This window comes from Arvicola amphibius, chromosome 12, assembly GCF_903992535.2.
Source record: "Arvicola amphibius chromosome 12, mArvAmp1.2, whole genome shotgun sequence".
In the NCBI taxonomy this organism is placed as follows: Eukaryota; Metazoa; Chordata; class Mammalia; order Rodentia; family Cricetidae; genus Arvicola; species Arvicola amphibius.
In genome coordinates, this window is record NC_052058.2 from 160,144,989 (window position 1) to 160,164,141 (window position 19,153).

At 41.7% G+C, this 19,153-nt stretch overlaps 1 protein-coding gene across 1 annotated transcript in view; it reads right to left on the reverse strand.

Moving 5' to 3' along the window:
• The window catches only part of Ankrd42 (ankyrin repeat domain 42), a 52,184-nt gene that overhangs the window by 12,455 nt on the left and 20,576 nt on the right, over positions 1-19,153 (reverse strand). The window contains exons 8-13 of the mRNA XM_042054060.1: positions 16,912-17,112; positions 14,053-14,178; positions 12,254-12,359; positions 7,226-7,401; positions 1,146-1,272; positions 362-506 (exon numbers count right to left, since the gene is read on the reverse strand). Coding sequence (XP_041909994.1) covers positions 362-506; positions 1,146-1,272; positions 7,226-7,401; positions 12,254-12,359; positions 14,053-14,178; positions 16,912-17,112 — 881 coding nt within the window. The remainder of the gene's footprint in view (positions 1-361; positions 507-1,145; positions 1,273-7,225; positions 7,402-12,253; positions 12,360-14,052; positions 14,179-16,911; positions 17,113-19,153) is intronic.

Here is a 19,153-nt window from a genome sequence, read left to right on the forward strand (position 1 = left end):
CTGTCACCTGGGTACCCTGTCCCTTTAATAAACAAGCTCTGCCCACTCCCAACCTTCTCACCTTTCCCACCCCCAGGCAAGCAGATCTCTCTCCAGTCCTTCCCCCCCCCCCTTCTTTTGGAGAGGCAACTTCTGCCTCTCTCCTCTCTCCCTTCCCCTTTTTCTCCTTCTCTCCTTCTCCTTCCCTTTCCCCTCCATTACCCACTAAATAAACTCTATACCCAAACTTTCCCTCTGCATGGGTATCTGTCCATCTCCCGCAGAGGCCTCAGACCACCCGCCAGGTGACACATGGGTCCCCCACCATATCTTTATAAATAATAACACTATCAACAAGAATAAATGTATTAAGAATACCAACCGTAACCACGACAGTGGGGACCTGGACTTTCTCCAGTGTCTCCTTGAGTTGGTCCACCTCTGCTCGATGTTCGTCCAGCTGAAGCTCTAACTTTTCTCTGCGGAGCCGCTCATAGGCCAGCTGGTCCTGCAGCTCTTTGATGGTCCTATCAAAAATGTTTCTTCAGTCAATCCCCATATACCTAAGAACTATTTTTGTTAGCTGTGGGAAGCATCTATACTTTAAAGAAAATAAAATCATTCATTTGTAAACTGTATTTAGGGTCTTATAAGAATCAGCAGTGATTTAGTACTGGGGACAAATAGCGACCAACAAATAAATAAGCAAAACACATGGTATGCAGGAAGGTAACAAGTACTAAGACGGAAATAAAATAAAGCAGGAAATAGTAATATAAAATGTGAAGCAGATGATTAACACGTCTGTGCTGGTTAGTTTTTGTCAACTTGACACAAGCTAGAGTCATGTGGGAGGAGGAAGTCCCAAGTGAGAAATTCTTCCCACCAGACTGACCTCAAAAACTCCATAAATAATGTCAACTTTACAAGACAAAAACAGTCTGGAGGACTGGAATCATAATCGCGTGAGAGTGTCTAACACTGCCGAACTGGTTAATGCTATGTGAAGTCTATGAGTCCACTACTTTCAAACATCTCAGAGGATTGAGGAGGGGAAAGAATGGGACCTAACTCACTGGCAGGATGGAAGGTTACATTTCTGGGAAGAAAGCCTCTCGTGGAATTCACAGGTGCTGAAATACAAAGCACGGGTTTAAGGACCTTACTTCTCAGACTCCAGCTGTTCTTTCTTCTGCTCTAGATCCTCCTCTGTTATCCCACCCAAGTGTTTGAAGTTGCTCTCTGCGATTTCCAGAAGTTGTCTCAGTTCCACAATTTTCTTGTAGGCTCTCACTGAAAAACAGTTGAGTAGGAACTGAGTTTAGATGACAGCATATATGCTTAGAGGATGGTGACTCCCTCTCAATATCTGCTTCCTTTTTTGTGTGCAACAGCCTTTTAAAATGTTTATTAATTTTCTTTTATGTTTATCAGTGTGTTGTCTGCATGTATGTCTATGGACCACATTTGTGCCTGGCACCTGTGGAGGTCAGAAGAGGGTACTGGACCCCCCATTACTGGAGAACAGATGGCTGAGAGCCGCTATGTGGATGCTAGGAACCAAACCCAGGTCCTCTTCAAGAGCAAAAAGTACTCTTAACCATTGAGCCATCTCTTCAGCCCTATTTACTTCTTCTGCTGTTTATGGAAGGAATTGATGGGAGTGCAATATATATGTACAAGGGTAAATATGCGTGATGCAAGCCATGAAGCCCAGTGGGAGGATTCTTTCTCTGCTACTGGAACATGCATCAGATGATGACGATGATACTGACGCTATAGGCAAGATGGCTTAAAGGAGCTTAGCAGTGTTTCAAGATGAGAAGTACCAGACCATGCATTATCTACTGCATGTTAGAAAATTAGAGAAAACCAATGCCAGGATCTTCAGGCTCTCTCTTAGTTGAATTCACAATGGAAGGATCTCACAGATCCCTGGAAAATAAGCCTAAGACTGTACTGGAAGGTTTTAAATCTTTTTAAAGGAAAAAAATAAATCTAGACAGGAATTTCAAATTTTTCTTAGAAAATAGTTTAAGCACAATTATATATTCCAACCAAAATAACAAAAGCATCCTCCAAATATCAAAAGAAAGGGGAACTGACATTTTTCTGAGCCTCTGCCACAAGCTAGGCAGTTCCTATTCTTTAGTGTATGAAATTAAGCCTTATAACAATTCTGTCGGGGTAGCAATAGCAACATTGTTGATTTTCCTAGATGAGGAAACTAAGTTCTGAGAGCAACAGAGAGAGCTAAAAGTGGTGAAGCTCTGGTGTCTGAATTCCCTGCCTAAGACCTACTGTTCACGCACTCCATCACGGCTTGTGCTTCGATTGGTCTCAACTCAAACACATTCAAAGAGCCACAGCAAGCTTCCATCTCATTCACTAGAACAAAAGACAGCTCCCTGACCAAACACTGACATCAAGGTTACATGGCATGAAATACTGTCTACAGGAATCAATGGGTATGGTAACAAGTAACTTAGCATCTCTAAACCCAGGGCGTTTTATAAATCAGATAATATAATAGTCTATTGGTATTTCTTAAGAGAGAACACAGATATTATCATTCCCATACACTTACTGTGATCAATAACTGTAAAGTTCTACAAAAATGCAAACCTTTCACTTTTGTAAAATTTCTGGCAGAAGAGTTCTAAACCATCAGCAGAAATGCCACAGAAACAAAATTTACTCTAATTACCAGACTTAGGTTTAATTCAATTTTTTTTTAAAAAAAAAAAAGTATAACACCAATAGAAACCACAGCCCCATTGGCTTCTGGATGTCTATTTGTACCAACATGTATTCTGGGGGAGGGAGGAGCACTCTAACCTAACTAACTTAGAATGTTTGTGTAGTTATCATTTGCTAGAGACTGGATCTCTCTCAAACTCACGTTCAAGCTCTGTACTCCAGGGTGATGTTCTGTGGAGACGGAGTTTTAGAAGGTGACTGGGGCTAAAGGCCATGACAGCAAGTGTTAGGGAATATTATGTTACGGTGTGTTGCGTTTGTTTATGCTGCATTTGTTTAACTCTGTGAAGCTGTGATTCTTTGCCTGTCTAGAACATCTGATGGTCTAATAAAGAGGTGAACGGCCAATAGCAAGGCAGGAGAAAGGAGAGGCGGGCTGACAGGTAGAGAGAATATATAGAAGGAAAATCTGGGAGAAAAGGAGGAGGACATCAGGCGCCAGCCCTCCAGCCACACAGCAATCCACAGAGTGGGATTTACAGAAGGAAGAGAATGGGGAAAGCCCAGAGCGGGATAATGTAAGAAAGCTGGCTGGACACAAGCCAGGCTAAGGCCAGGTGTTTCTAAGGAAGAATGAGTCTCTGTGTGTTTCATTTGGAAGCTGGGTGGTAGTCCCCAAAAGACCCTAAAAGAGCAAAAACATGATAGCACTACTCCAGCAAGGGCGCTGCTCTCACGAGATCGACATCACGAGAAGAAAGCACTCTAAGGCTTCACCCGCATCCATGCTCTCCAGATGCTCCTCACCCCTCCATTTTGAGGACATAGTCACATCAAAGTCAAAAGCAGACCCTTCTCCATAAAACAGTCATGTTAGACTTCCAGTCCCCAGTGGTAAGAGATAAATTTCTGTTGTTTAACTTTCTGGTGTTTAATTACAACAGCCTGAGCACATTAAGACATCATTAAATGGAATCAGATTATCCTCCAAGTGGTCATCATGAAAATACCTGAGAGGCTAGAAATGTTATATTCTTCCTCATCCTCCAGTCTACTATATCCCCAGTAGTGAGAAAGACAGTCTTTAACCACAAACCAATTAACATGGTTGCTATGGTTTGAAAGGCAGTGTCCCTAGTAGGCTCTGGTATTTGAACACAAGGTCCCTAATTGATTGCTTGAAGAAATTCAGCTGTGTATCCTTGCTGGAGGAAGCCACTTGAGTTGGATTCTTGAGAGCAAAAAGCCTCCCATCACGTTGAGTGTGCTCACTCTCCTTCATGCTTGGGTTTGATGACATGTGCTCTCAGCTTCCTGCTCTGGCTGCCATGCTTGTGGCTTGCAGCTTGCTACTATAACTACACCCCTACCAGGATAGACACCATTCCTTCTCTGAAATGTTTGGTCCGGGAATTTAGCAACAGAAAAGTAATTAATACATTGTCTCAGCTGTTAGGAGTACTTGATGCTCTTCCAGAGGATTCAATTTCGGATCCTAGCACCCACATTTAGTGGCTCACAACCTGCAACTCCACCTCCAAAGGCTTCCAAGGGCACCCGTACTCATGTGCACAGACACACAAATGCACACACACATGTGTGTGTGCGCACACACACTACATACACACACAACTAAATTTAGAAAATAAGAAATATTCTTGAGAGAAAATGACAAACACTTCCAGGGTTGTAGGAAAATCAGCTCCAGTGCATGGAGAATGGTTTACATGCTCATCAGTGTAACTCTAGCGCAGACACAGCCTGGCACATAAAATTATTCAGGAAACACATGCTGGATGGTAGAAGAGAAACTGAGAAAGTGGTCTCAGGAACATCTTGTAGTACTATGTTGACTTCAGAGGATTTTCTAAGTTCCAAAATGAGGAGCTATATCCGGATGGTATACGACCATAGTCCTTAGCCAAGGCTGTGAACACAGTAGAGACCACACAAGTGTTGGTCGAATGGCGTGCCTTCCTTGACCATTTCACCTAATTCCTAGCCATCCAAGGCAAAGCACAAATCCCACTTCTACAGAGGTTTCCTTTCTACTCTCTCCCGAGTAAAAGATCCTGTAAGGCTCATTACTGTTCACCTAGGTAAGGGAGGTACCAAAGAGTCAGCCTTCCCTGGCTTCATCTTCGAACTCCCCACACCCAGATCAATCGGCAAAGCACATCCAACTCTCACATCTCCATCCCATCTAAGCTATCACCAACTCTCTTCTAAATTAAGGCCGCGCCCCCCTAACTGACCTTCCTACTCTCATTCTCGCCCTGGGAAAGGAAATGGTCTTTTACTCTCTGGAAACCTAGACGCACAACAACAAGCAGAACCAGTCGGATCCTGCGCTTTCTCCACAGCCAACCTCTAGACACTGTACAGCCTTACTCCTGCTGTCTGGTTAAAACATCAAAACGTGTGTGTGTGTGTGTGTGTGTGTGTGTGTGTGTGTGTGCGCGCGCGCAATATCTTAAGGGGAAAAGCATAGTACTAATGCAAGCTCTGCTGGAGTGAAGATTTCTAGTACAAAGAACCTGGAGCAAAACAAGAATGCGTCTCTGGTAGTCACGGGCCTCCATCACAGGCTGCAGGCCAGGGAACTACACAGACACTACTATATCTTGCATGACTCTACATGAGTGTCCTTGACAAATTTTTACATTAGAAACCATCCATACTGACGAATGGTGTTCTCACCTCTCCTAATTAACAACCCACCTGAACTGGCATACTCTCCTCAGCCTCCAATCTGTTACATCCCCAGCAGTTAGAATAACAGTCTTTCACATAACTCAAATGACATCACCTCTGCCCCAAGCTCCCCCAATGGCTTAGAAGAAAACCTAAAGCTAAATTCTTCATATGATTCCTACTGGGCCCACTCAGCTCTTGACTGTCTCTGTTAACTTCTCCCTAGTGAGTCCTCTCAGCCTTTGCACCCGCTGTTCAGGATTTTCTCCTAAGATCTCGGTACAGTTCCTTCTCATCACTCAGGTCTCCTGTGGAGTGTCACCACAAAGTCCTAACCATTGCCTATACCACCACTTCATCTTCTTTATACTCCTATCTTCTTATCAATTGTTTATTATCCTCCCCTTGACTACCATCACCAAACAGATGTTCCTTTGAATTGATCTGTTTTCTCCAATAACAACTGACGGCACAGTAGATTATCAGCAAACTTTGAGAATATACGCAATAACAATTAGTGACAGAAGAATCTGCCATGAATTTGAAAGAGAGTGGGAAGGGGTATATGGGAGGGTTTAGAGGGAGGAAAAAGAAGGGAGAGATGATGTAATTATATTACAATCTCAAAAATAAAATAATTACTGGTGCTGGAGAGATGGCTCAGTGGTTAAGAGTAGTTCTTGAGGTTTGATTCCCAGTGCCACGTGGTGCCTAACAGCCATTTGTAACTGTAGCTCCTGAGGATCTGCTGCCTCCTTCTGGACTCTGTGAGCACCAGGCATGCATGCAGTGCACAGACTTGTATACAAGCAAAACTCCCATGCATATTAAAATAATAAATCTTTACAAAAATATCATTACCAACAAACCTTAGAAATCACTGAGAGGGGTGTATGTGTGTGTGTGTGTGTGTGTTTGCTCACGCTGGAGCAGGAGGGAGTTGAAGCCTTTCTATGTAGTACATGCTTGCTCTGAGCTCATTCTATAGTCTGGACTAGCCTCAAACTTGTCGTCCTCCTACCCAGTCCCTAAGCACTAGGCTTAGCACTCCTGAGTTTTCCTTTTCCACGGTTATGATCCTCTTAAGTATGTTTGTCTCACTTAACTTCTTGAGTTTCCATGTTACATTCTTCCACTCTAAAGACCGCATCATGTACTTGTTTATATTTTCAATAACTCTTAGGACAAAAATACCAAATTACTTTTCTTTGTAGACACTGTCATCTGAATAATTTCCAAACTTACAGCAAAGCGTAGGCCTTCCTGTTCATTTTTATCTATGTGTCTGTGGGGAGAGGTGTCCCCTGGAGCTGGGGTTACACTAGAAGCGGTGCTGGGAAATGACCCTCTAAATGAGCAACAAGAGCTCTCCACCCTGAGCCATCTCACCAGCCCCAGTGGATTTCTTTCCTTTCTTTCTTTTTTGGCAGTCTGTGCATATGATATGTGTTGTCTGTGTGCACACAATCATATGTGTGCATGATCTTTTATGGGTACTCAGGCAAGCATATGCTATGACACATGTCTTGGAGTTCAAAGGACAACCTCTGGGGCTGGTCCTTGCTTTCCACCTTACTTGAGGCATGATCTCTTCGTTGTGCATGGATGCACACTCCAGGTTACCTGGTCCTCGAGCTTCAAAGATTTCTCCTGACTTTCCTCCTATCATGCATTGAGAGCACTGTGATTACTGAAGCGTGCCGCCATGCCACCTTCATATGACTTCAAGGGATTAAACTCGGGTCCTCACCAGTGCACAGCGCATGCTCTCACCCACCGAGCCATCTCCCATCTCCCCACCCACGGACACAGCGTTTCCGAATGGCTGGTTCATGACAGACAGCATACTCACTTCTGGCGTTTGCTTTGTCTGCGTCACTAAGACACAAGTCACCCTTGGCATCGGTGCTGCCCTCGACACCATGCCTTATGAAGAACTGTGAGTGACTGTCATCAGTTCCAGCCTCGTCATCCATCTCGTATGTCTGCCGCCCCTCTAGCAGCTTCACTGCTGCCAAATGGGCAAATCTGTAAAAAGAAATTAATAATTAACCGGATCCACAAACTTCCATACAGTTAAACTGTAGTTTCATACTGAATTTAGAAAACTTCACCGTATATGCACTTCTAGTAACCCGCCAGCAAGCAAGGATGCAAACCTGTCGCTGAAGGGCAGGGAAACCTGACACGCACTCAGCTCTGGGGGAAACTCCGTTACTGACTGCTATGAAGGACTCAGACCGAGAGGTGATCCCGGAAGGGTTGCTGCTCAAACTACACTGGGAGAAGAGATCGCATAGTAGAAGAGTATTTACTGTGCCCCCAAACAGAACTACTCTGTTGAACGCAGAGCCTAGAAGCACCCTCCTTGATTCCCTATTCTATCGCCTTTTATTAGCCCGAGACAGGTGACAGGAGTGATTGTGGTTCCAGTTTTACAGTTAACTACAGCTCTTACCATGCTTACTCTTCATCCTTCAACCCAAAGCACCGAGCTCGGTTTTGAAATTTAAAGAAACAACTAATGACCTTTCCTTCTGTTTTCTATTCTCTTTGCTCTTTCTCACATTTCATGAAGCCTCTACTAATAAACTGTTTATCTTAGAGATTTTTCTGTTGTGAATAAATGAAACAAGCATACTTTTCCACAATGCTGTTAACTGAAATATGTAACAGTTTCTTCTAGGACATGAAGAATCACCAAACACCAAACACTATTTTCCACATTGTTATAGTTCGAATGAGCAATATTTCCATACACTTGTTTTTTGAACACCAGGTCAGGTCCCCAGCTTGTGGTGCTGTGTGGAAGGGCTTTAGGAGATGAAATTTGGCTGACAGAAACAGACTGCTAGGGGACAAGGCTTTGTGGATATATCCACCCTGGAGAGGCGGAACTGTCTGCTTCCGGCTTCCCAGCATGTGCATAAGCACCACATACTCTCATTACCATGCCCTGGCTGCCAAGCCTTCCTGGGGTCAGGTGAAATTCTCTGAAACCATGAGCCAAATAAACTTTTCTCCTCTCAAGTTGTTGGTTATGTATTTTGGTTACAGCAATGAATAAAACCCAAAATAATAGTAATAATATATTCATATTTTTAAACTACACATTCATGCCTATTACATTTTTATTTCTTATCAGGTACAGCAAACACATTATTAACACTATATCAATATGGTTGGGTTTGCAGCTCAGTGGTACAGCACTCGCCTAGTGTGTACAAGTACCCAGGTGATGAATTTATGTAGAATTGTGCGGCTGACCAAAGGAGAGAGCAAAGGGCTATGGGAGATTGGAGACAGCCAGAACACTCCTGTATCTGTACAAGACTGCACGCGGTGCGTGGCTGCAGCTGTGTGCAACAGTTAACGATCCAGTCAGATCCAGACACATAAGGACTGTAGCGCTGACTGCTCAGCAGCACAGCTGGGACAAGGAAGAAAATTCCCCTCGGGGCTTTAAGAAAAGGCAAGAGGAGAACCTGGGCATGCTCCACAGGTGCACAATCTGGCACTGCGCAGAACTAATTTAAGACAGCAGATCTGGATCCATACAGTGCAGGTAGGCACAGCAGAGGGCCCCCACATTTGTTAGTGTGCTATGAGCAATCATCTTAAGAGAGGTGCCACCATCACACCTAAGGCTTAAATCAGGTGGGGACGGTCCATGCCTTAGATCTCAGCACTTGGGAAGCAGAGGCAGGTGCGTTTCTCGAGTTCAAGGCCATCCTGGTCTACAGAGCAAGTTCCAGGACCAAACAAAACAAACACAAAAACAAAGCTAAGGCTTGGAGAACCAGAGGCCCTGTACCGTCATACTTTGAGTGCCAACAGCCTCCTCTTCTTTATTGACTCCACAAGTGCTTACTGCAGGAGACAGTGTGGGCCCGAGAGACTGGCTGTGACCTGGGTGCACATTTATTGACACAGATCTCTAAGGCTGGGAAATGCACGCAGAGGGAAACAGCACTTCCACTGGGAAAAGGTGGCCCGACCTCTGAGAAGTGGAGTGAAACTGGCAGTCGGTGGCTGTAAGCAGGGACTGGAACATAGCCTGGTACTGCCAGAGCAGCCAGGCTTACTCGGTGCCCACACACCACACCCTTGGTCTCTGCTCTCAGAGCCCCAGGGACAGATGGTGGAAACACTATCGATGGTGGTCACCGTCCTAGCTCGTGCCCTGCTCAGAAGGGCTCAGAAGGGCTCCATACAGTTCTTTCAGGTTCAACCTGTTTGGAATAGAGAGAAAAACAACTTGCTGCCCACCTCCCCAACCCCAGTACATGGAAAAAGATGCGGTTTTGGGGGAAGGGCAGGAAAACGTCAAGTTTCTCCCATCTGCTTACAAGAAGGAACTAAGGATGGCCACTTGGGTTTGGTTTGGTTTCTTTTTGTCTTCCTTTTTGTTTAGAGACAGGCGTTGTGGAATATTAGTTTAAGATACATTATATTCATTTATACTGTGGAATATTTGTTTAATGATGCAAAGATGTGTTTCATTCTTTTATGTTGCATTTTTAAAACTCCATAAAACTGTCGAAAACACCTGACTGGTCTAACGAATAGACAGTGAATAGCAAGGCAAGAGAGAAAGATAGGTCGGTGAGTCTGCCAGGCAGAGAAAATAAAGAGGAGGAGAAATCTAGACTCTGGGGAACAGGAGAAGGAGGAGCAAGAAAAGGAGAAGAGAAAACACCAGGGGCCAGTCACTCAGCCACACAACCAGCCATGGAGTAATAAGGAAAGACAGACATACAGGATAAAGAAAAATCCAGAGGCAAAACACAGAAGAGAAACAGGATCATTTAAGTTAGAAAAGCTGGCTAGAAACAAGCCAAAGTCTCTGTGTGTTTATCTGGGAGCTGTGTGGTCAGACAGGGTCTCACTGTGCATCCCTGGCTGACCTGGAGCTCACTATATATAACAGAACAGCTGGCCTCAAACTCTACAGATGTTTCCCATTCTTGCCTTCAGAACAGTGGGCATGTCTACCATGCCCATCTTTGTTCTTTTAATTGCTTTATTTTCGTTTCCCTGTTATTTCCCAAACCCTAATTACCTTTCCTCTCTTGCCCATCTTGCTGTTCTTCCCTATTCATTATCCTCATTTTATTAACATTTTACCTGAATTAAATTTTAATATCTAATTTACCCTATAAATTACTTTATTTATCCCTTTTATTCTTCTTGGGGATATATTTCTTATTTCCTGTTTTGTATTTTACTATATAAGTATTAGCTTAGGAATATGATGGAATGTGCCCACAATCCCAGCACGTAGGAAGTTGATACAGGCAGATTGCAGGCCAGTTTGGGGTATATGACAATTTAAAGCCAGCCTGGAATATGGAGAAAGACCCTGTCTCAAACAAGCAAATAAAGTTGTTTTTGACAAAGTCACAAAAGAATGAAGAAAGTATAACATTTAAAACAAATAATACTTTAATTGATATCCATATGCAAAAGAATGAACTTGGATGCACACCTAGTATAACACAGAAAAGGGATTCACAGCGAACCATGGACATCACAGACTAAAACTATACAACTTCTAGAAGAAAATACAGGACACAGAGCCAAAAAAAATTTAAGATCAAACACCAAAAGCACAATTCAAAAAAAGGAAAACTTTGTTGACACTTACTTCCAAAGATATTTTAAGGGTATGAAAAAAAACTCACAAGTGAGAGAAAAATCTTACAAAGGATGTTTTCTGAGAAAAAGCTATTGTAGAATATATAAAGAGCCCTTTAAACTCAACAAAAGAAAACAATCCAAACTAAGGATAGTGTGGCGTAAACCTCTAATGCCAGCACCAAGAAGGTTAAGACAGGAATGCAAGTTGATGGGAATTCTGATCTACATATGAAGTTAAGTGGGTGACTGGGTCCAACCAGACATCAAATCAAGCCTCATGGGCCATTGTAGCCCATACTCATGATATAAATTCAAGCAGTTCTGAACAACAAAAATACAAGATGTTATGTTACAGCGTCTCCTCCAAGTATCAATATAAATACTGCTTCTTCAGAAAATGTTCTTGACAACCATCTAAATTCTATCTGCTGAGATTTCTTTTATATCTTTTACCATCATTGTACCATTCCCAAAAGAGTTGGGAGTTTTCCTTATTTATAGATACCATGATAATATAGATATAGATATATAGATAATATGAGTGGAACAATATTATAATTATTAAGGACTTTTGTTTGTATATTTGTTTTCTTTGTAGTACAAGCTTCTAGGGCTCCCATGACCATAAGCTCTGGTTGGCAGACACTGTGTATTCTTATATTTACAGTCTGACTTCCGGTCACAGTGCCTGGACATAGCAACTAGACAGAACCCACTGAATAAACAACCAAATGAGAACACAGATACGCACAAACTATTCCTCGAGGGCGGACCTGAAGGAGCTCACAGAGTTTCATGGTAAGGCTACATTCATTTCCCACATAAATTTCTAAATATAATTTTAACCTCTTAGAATTACTTTTCTATTATCACTGTGATTTTTGCTTTTGGCCAGTGTTTCTCAACAAGGTATCAAGAATATCTGGATGAAAGAATGCATTGCGCACACGATTAGAGCACTGCAGAACGCTTCGGATCCCTGAACCTGACCTCCTTATGTGGTAGATGTTCATGACTTTTATTTCTAAATGTCCCTTCCCCAGAGGAAAGAGAACTAACAAGACCATACAGCTGATAATAATTGCTTTAAAGAACACAGATTAACTTAAAAACTGTGATTGCACAGCATCTTAGTGAGTCCCCCAAACTTGTATTAAAATATCAGAAATTTCGAAGCACAGGAAAGCAAATGCACAACTTTAAGGTACAAGCCAGGAGCACAGAAGACAGGAGTTGATACCTCTTAGCCACATCGCTGGGTCTCTCTCCTGCCCTGTTGGTAATATTACTGTCGGCTCCCATCTCAATTAACCACTGCAAACACTCTAGGTGGCCTTGTCCAGCAGCTTTTTAAAAAGAAAAACAAGAAAACACATAACACGTATAGAGAAAGTGGTTATTGGAAACAGCTTTCTGAATTTTTCTGATATTGTAGTAACTAATAAAAGCAGGCTATGCAAATATTTTTTTTTCACTTGTACATTTATTAGACAATAAATATCCATTGTGTTCGGGTCCTATCCAAATAATTTGGGGTACAGACATAAAAATTGGAGCTCAAAGTTCAAACAAGCAAGTCACAGATTTAAAATAGGATCCAGTCTTTCTACCCCTACCCAAGTGCTGTGTCATACTGCATAACTCCTAAGAAGTCTCATGCCACACACCAAACAACATTGTACATTCCAACACAAGGGCCTCAGGAACATCAAAATCTTGTTCTATGCCTACTTACTGCACATGAAAATCACACACAAATCTTTTCTCAAAAATTTTACATCTTTTCATTTACTTTGTGCCTGTATCTGCACACGCTATGCCTGAACAGTGTCAAAGTGGAGGGCAAAGGACAACGTCCAGGTGCATCCATCATGTAGATTCTGGGATCAAACTCACATCAGCAGGTTTGGCGGCAAGCACCTTTACCCACTGAACAGTATCACTGACACCCACACCCACAATCATACTGTAGTATAGGTAGACAGACAGACAGACAGACAGACAGACAGACAGACAGGGTTTCAATACTCAATGAATGTACTGAGAGATAAGTACTGTTAAGTGTCATAAATATGTGACAGCTACTAAGGCCCATAAACGCAGCATTACTTTGGTCGTTAGCAACTTGTTCTGTTCCCCCAATTCCTACTCCCTTTCCTCCTTTCTACCAAGAACCAGCTGACAAAAAAATGCTACAGGATTGGCCAAAGCTCTATAAGTAAATACCCATTACACAAAAACAGTAACATATTCTGTTCTTAAATGTGATCAAAAATATTATTTTTAATCATGAATAATGGTATGGTTGAAAATAATTAGTTTAGCTTGACAATTCTATCACAGGCAATATACAGGAAAGAGGAAGGACAAATAATTTATCTAAAATAGAATATAAGAAAAATATTCTGAGCTAGAGGGAGAGCTCAGCCATTAAGAGCATTTGCTCTAGCAGGAGGAGCTGAGTGCAGTTCCCAGCACCACACGGCAGCTCACAACTGTCTATAACTCCAGTATCGGGATCTGATGCCCTCTTCCAGTTCGTTCAGGTACCAGGCATGCACTTGGTGCATATCCATACATGCAGGCAAACACTCATACACATTAAATGAGTATTTTTTAAAGAAAGAAAAAAAGAGCAGGGCATGGTGGTGCACGCCTTTTAATCCCAGCACTCGGGAAGCAGAGGCAGGTGAACCTCTGTGAGTTCAAGGCCAGCCTGGTCTACAAGAGCTAGCTCCAGGACAGCCAGGCCTACACAAAGAAACTGTCTTGAAAAAACAAACAAACAAATAAATAAATAATATAAATCTTTTAAGAATATTGTTGTAAGGAGTTTCCTCAGCAGTGTATTTCACGCGTTACCATAAGAGCAATGTCACCAAGAAACCTGACTGGCATCACCCCCACAGGTATACAATCTGGCCTTGGATTAGGAATCAGGCAGTGTATATTCACACACCACTCACTAATATCCACTAGGGAAGAATTCTGATCGATAACTGCCTTTACACAAGAAACTGTAAAAACGAGCAAGCTCACCTTTGTGCATAGGAGTCGATCCATAATCATCACGCTCATTCAAATTTATTACTCCATCCCCGATCAATTTCTTAAGCACTTCTAAATCACCCTTAAAGGCAGCCACATGACCTGGAAATGCTAAATCTAAATAAGAAGTCAGCATTTTAGTAAACACAGGGATTTGTTCTTTTCCCTACCTCAAGCTGTCATATAATTAAGATTTCAATATTATCTTAAGTATGACGCTACTCTGGTGAGTTCAACTGACATACTGACAAAAAGAATTATAAAATACAGTACTACTAAAATATACTACACTATCTAAAACAGAAAATTACAAATTATAACTAAATAAAATTTAATTTTTTTGCTCTTTGAAAGCAAAATGCCTGTGAATGGGAAAAAATGGGTGCAATTCACACCCGACAGGTTATGTCCAGAATATGCAAAACATCTTAAGCATCCAAAAATTAGAAAAGCCTTATCATTAAGATGTCAGAAACTAAAAAGACATTTCACTACAGGAGTGATATAAATGGCCAATCCAGGAAAAGATGCTCAAAGAAACATCACACACCATTAAAATGGCTACAACAGAACAGGCTGCTGATGACCTGTGTTGACAAGGACGTAGAGCACTTTGGACAAGGGTATGAAAGTAGCTCCTTAAAGAATATCTGAAGTTAGATATGTGCCCATCATACGTTTTACTCCTAAGTACTTACCAAAGAGGGATAGAAATAGATAGCTATGCCAGTGGTTCTCAACCTGTGGATTCTGATCCCTTCGAGGTTGCATATTAGATACCCTGCATATCCAATATTTACATTATGATTAATAACAGTAGCAAAATTACAGTTACAAAGAAGCAATAAAAATAATTTTATGACTAGGGGTCACCTTGTCATAACAGGAGAAACTGTAACAAAGGGTTGCAGCATCAGAAAGGTTGAGAATCATGGTCTATGTAAACATATTAGCTACTCTTACTGATAGATAAATTCCAAACTGAAAGCAATCCAAATGCTCACCTCTACTCAATTCATCATAGAATGCAACATGGCAATAAAAAGAAATAAACTACAAATACACATAACATGTACAGATTCTCAAAATGTCTCAATACACAAAGCTAATCTGCATTAACATTAACATCAGTAACTGCATGGGGACAGAGTAAAAGAAGCGGCAGGCTGGAGGAAGTCTGGAAAGCCCAGGTGTGATAGAACGGTCTGTATCTTAATTGTTAGGATGGGATTAGAGTGCATACTTAAATCAAAAAATCATAAAATCATATATTTGAATGCACTCTAACTGAAATAAATTAAAAACTGATATTTAATGGTATCATAATCAAAGAGAAAGAACCCACTTGTGAAAGAAAATTATATCTGATCAAAATAGATGATTCATACCAAGAATACAGTGAACTCAAATTAGAAAAATAAATGAAATGCAATTTTAAAGAGGGAAAATATAGGTATATGTCACATATGTACATATCCATAGGAACATAAGATATACGCAGCACCATGTCCCCACAAGCAGAACCTGCTAGTTATGAGTTTTCCCAGAACAGTCAAAACCTTAAGCTTCATCCAACAATGCAATACAGTGTTCACATTCAGAGTGGGTTACGTACAACAAAGACAAGGAGACGATTCTCTAGAGAAACTCTAACCTTGTGCACAGGGAGACGCGTACAAACATATTCATTAGACAGTCATAGTTTTAGCATGAAACCACAGACAACTTAAAGGCCAAGGGAAGACAGACATATTACTATATGCTGCAATAGTTCAGTTTCTTACTATTAAAAATGTGAAATATAGTTGTGAATGCATTATATTTATAAACAAAATTGTAACTAAGATATAAAACCATAGAATGGACAGATAAATCCCAAGTAGCATTATTCCCTTGTCTTAGCTATTATATATGTCAACTTGACACAAACTAAAGTCATCTGAGAGGAGGGAACCTCAACTGAGACAATCTCCCATAAGATCAGGCTGTAGGCAAGCCTGTAGAGCATTTTCTTAATTACTAGTGATTGATGGGGGACAGTCCAGCACACTGTGGGTGGGACCATCCGTAGGCTGCTGGCCCTGGGTTCTTTAAGTCTGTAAGCACTACCCCTCCATAGCCTCAGCATTAGCTCGACTTCATGTTCCTGCACTGACTTTGGAAGTGTAAACCAAAACCCTTCCCTCCTAGTCTGCTTTGGTCGTGCTGTTTCATCACAGCAACAGTGACCCTAAGAAAACCCCCGAGGAAAGAGAGAGAAACGCTTCAGCTCTGTAGTATTTTCTTCTTAAGTTCGATGTCACTGTCTTCGTGAGGGTTACTTGTAGCACGAGCTCTAATAGGTCTAAAAGCCAAGGGTCGAATATAGGAGAAAATGGTGAGAGACCAGAGACGAAGGAGCAAACCACAGCCACCTACCTACTCACCTTCCCAGCCACGAAGAGAGGGAGCTCCTGACTCCTCCCGCCTTAACACTTTCTCTCCTACAGGCCTGGAGGTCTGTATAAACAGGAAGCAATATGGCTGGGCAGTGATCACTAATTTAAAAAAATGCCTTACAGGCTTGCCTACAGTCAGACTTTATGGAGGCATTTTCTCAGTGGAGGGTCCCTCCTGTCTAATGACTTCTGCCTGTGTCAAGATGACATCAAACTAGCCAGCACAGTCGCATAGTGTTCTTTATGCTACTGTCTACATGATTTGTCCAAAATATTTCATAATAAAGAATCTGGATGCATTTGAATAGTAATCTATAGATTTTTATGTAACATTTGCATACAAATTCTTTTTGTCTTTGGGTTCCATTTAATACTATCATTCTCCGCTAAAAATGTGGAGTTAATTACTTACTGTCCTGATCCTCTGGATTGCTTCCTTCATACTCAGCCCCCTGGATAAACTGTAAAATGTTCTGCTTCAAGAAGCGCTGCGCTAGGTCCAATACATTTTCTCCATTGTCATTAAAGGCTTTTAAAGCTTGTGTTCCACGGGTCATTCGACTCAGGAGGAATTTAAAACAATGAAGGTGGCCTTCCATGGCAGCTAAGTGAACTGTAGAGAGGACAGAAGGGGTGGCATTAGACCCAAAATCATAATACAATACCTCAAAAAGCCGGGTGTAGGGGCACCTGGTTCTAACACAAGAACTTCTAATGGGAAGGGCAAAAGGGTTTTTAATTTCCAGGCCATCTTGGGCTGTACAGTGAGTTCTAGACCAGCCTGTGACTGCATAGAGAGACACTGTCTAAAAATATTTTTTTTTGGTTTTTTGAGACAGGGTTTCCCTGTAGTTTCTAGAGCCTGTCCTGGAACTAGCTCTTGTAGACCAGGCTGGCCTCGAACTCAGAGATCTGCCTGCCTCTGCCTCCCGAGTGCTGGGACTAAAGGCATGCGCCACCACTGCCCAGCATGTCTAAAAATATTTTGAAAATAACTTTAGTCAGTGGTAATTTTGCACACCTTTAATCCCAGAAATTGAGAAGCAGAGGCAGGTGGATTTCTGTAAGCTGGAGACCAGCCTGGACTACATAGGACAGCCAGAGCTATGTAAGACCCAAGTCTCATGTCTCTGTATGAGACCCGAGACCCTGACTCAAAAAGACAAAGAAAGAAAGAAAGAAGAATAAAAGGAAAAAAAGAAAAAAGAGCTGTATTTGTCACCTTCTGATAATTCATTATTCTTTATAATTAATTCAGAAACTTAAGTTAGAACTCTACACTAGCCAGGCATGGAGGCACAGGACTGCAATCTCAGCATTGAGAGGGATTACAGGAGTCCAAATTCAAAGCCAGCATGACTTTGAAACAGTAAGACCCTGTTGCAAAAAGAGAAAAGGCTGCATACTAAGCACACACTAGCAAATTCACTGTTTTCACACTACATCCTTGAAAATAAAACAACACAAGTCATTTCTAGACGCTATAGAATGATGAGACACACTTGAAATGAAACTGACTCCTACACTGTGCTGCACGTAGAAACGTAAACATAGGAGCTGGAGGGATGGCTCAGAGGTTAAACGCCCTGACTGCTCTTCCAGAAGTCCTGAGTTCAGTTCCCAACAACCACATGGTGGCTCACACCCATCTGTAATGAGATCTGGTGCTCAGAACACTGTATACATAATAAATACATCCTTAAAAGAGAAAAGAAAAGAAAGGTAAACATAGGGGCTGGAGAGGTGGCTCAGTGATTAAGAGCACTGGCTGTTCTTCCAGGGGACCTGGGTTCAATTCCCAGCAACCACACGGCAGCTTACAATTGTCTGTAACTCCAGTTCCAGGGGATCTAACACCTTCACATCAATGCACATAAAGTTAAATAAAATTTTAAAAAATTCCAGCAGGAAAGGACTTTCTAAAAGTCATTATTAAAAAGAAAAAACATAAAAGTAAAATAATGAAATTTATCAAATGTAAAGAATGTCTCTATGATATAGAATACGCTGAGCATTTTTGAATCAAATATAAAAAGCACAAATACAAAAACTACAAAGAGAAGATATTATTAAACTAGACGACAGTGAGAGTATACGTCTAGTAAACGTCTGCTCCCTAAAGAATGTCTCAAAGGAGCAAAATGGCAGTTCAGAGACTGGAACAGGTATGTGAAGTGTAGGAAGCTGAGAAAGGCTTCCATCTGGACTCTACAGAGAACCCGTGCATCTCAGGAAGAACAAGAAGAACCAGAACATAGAAAGATGTCTGGACTGGTACTTCACATCAGAATGTAATCTGCAGTCATTGAACATAGATAGAAAATCATGTGAACTGTCAGCAGTCATAAGAAAAACATAAAACCCGCAAGAGAGCCAATAATCCAAGAGAATAACTAAAATTAAAACTCTGGTATGGCCAGCGTTGACAAAGTGAGCTACTAAAATGTTTTCTTCCACATTCGCATACAACCTTCATTATCACTTTTTGATCATTAAAATAGTGGATGTCAGCCGGGCGGTGGTGGTGCATGCCTTTAATCCCAGCACTCGGGAGGCAGAGGCAGGCGGATCTCTGTGAGTTTGAGGCCAGCCTGGTCTACAAGAGTTAGTTCCAGGATATGCTCCAAAGCTACAGAGAAACTCTGTCTCGAAAA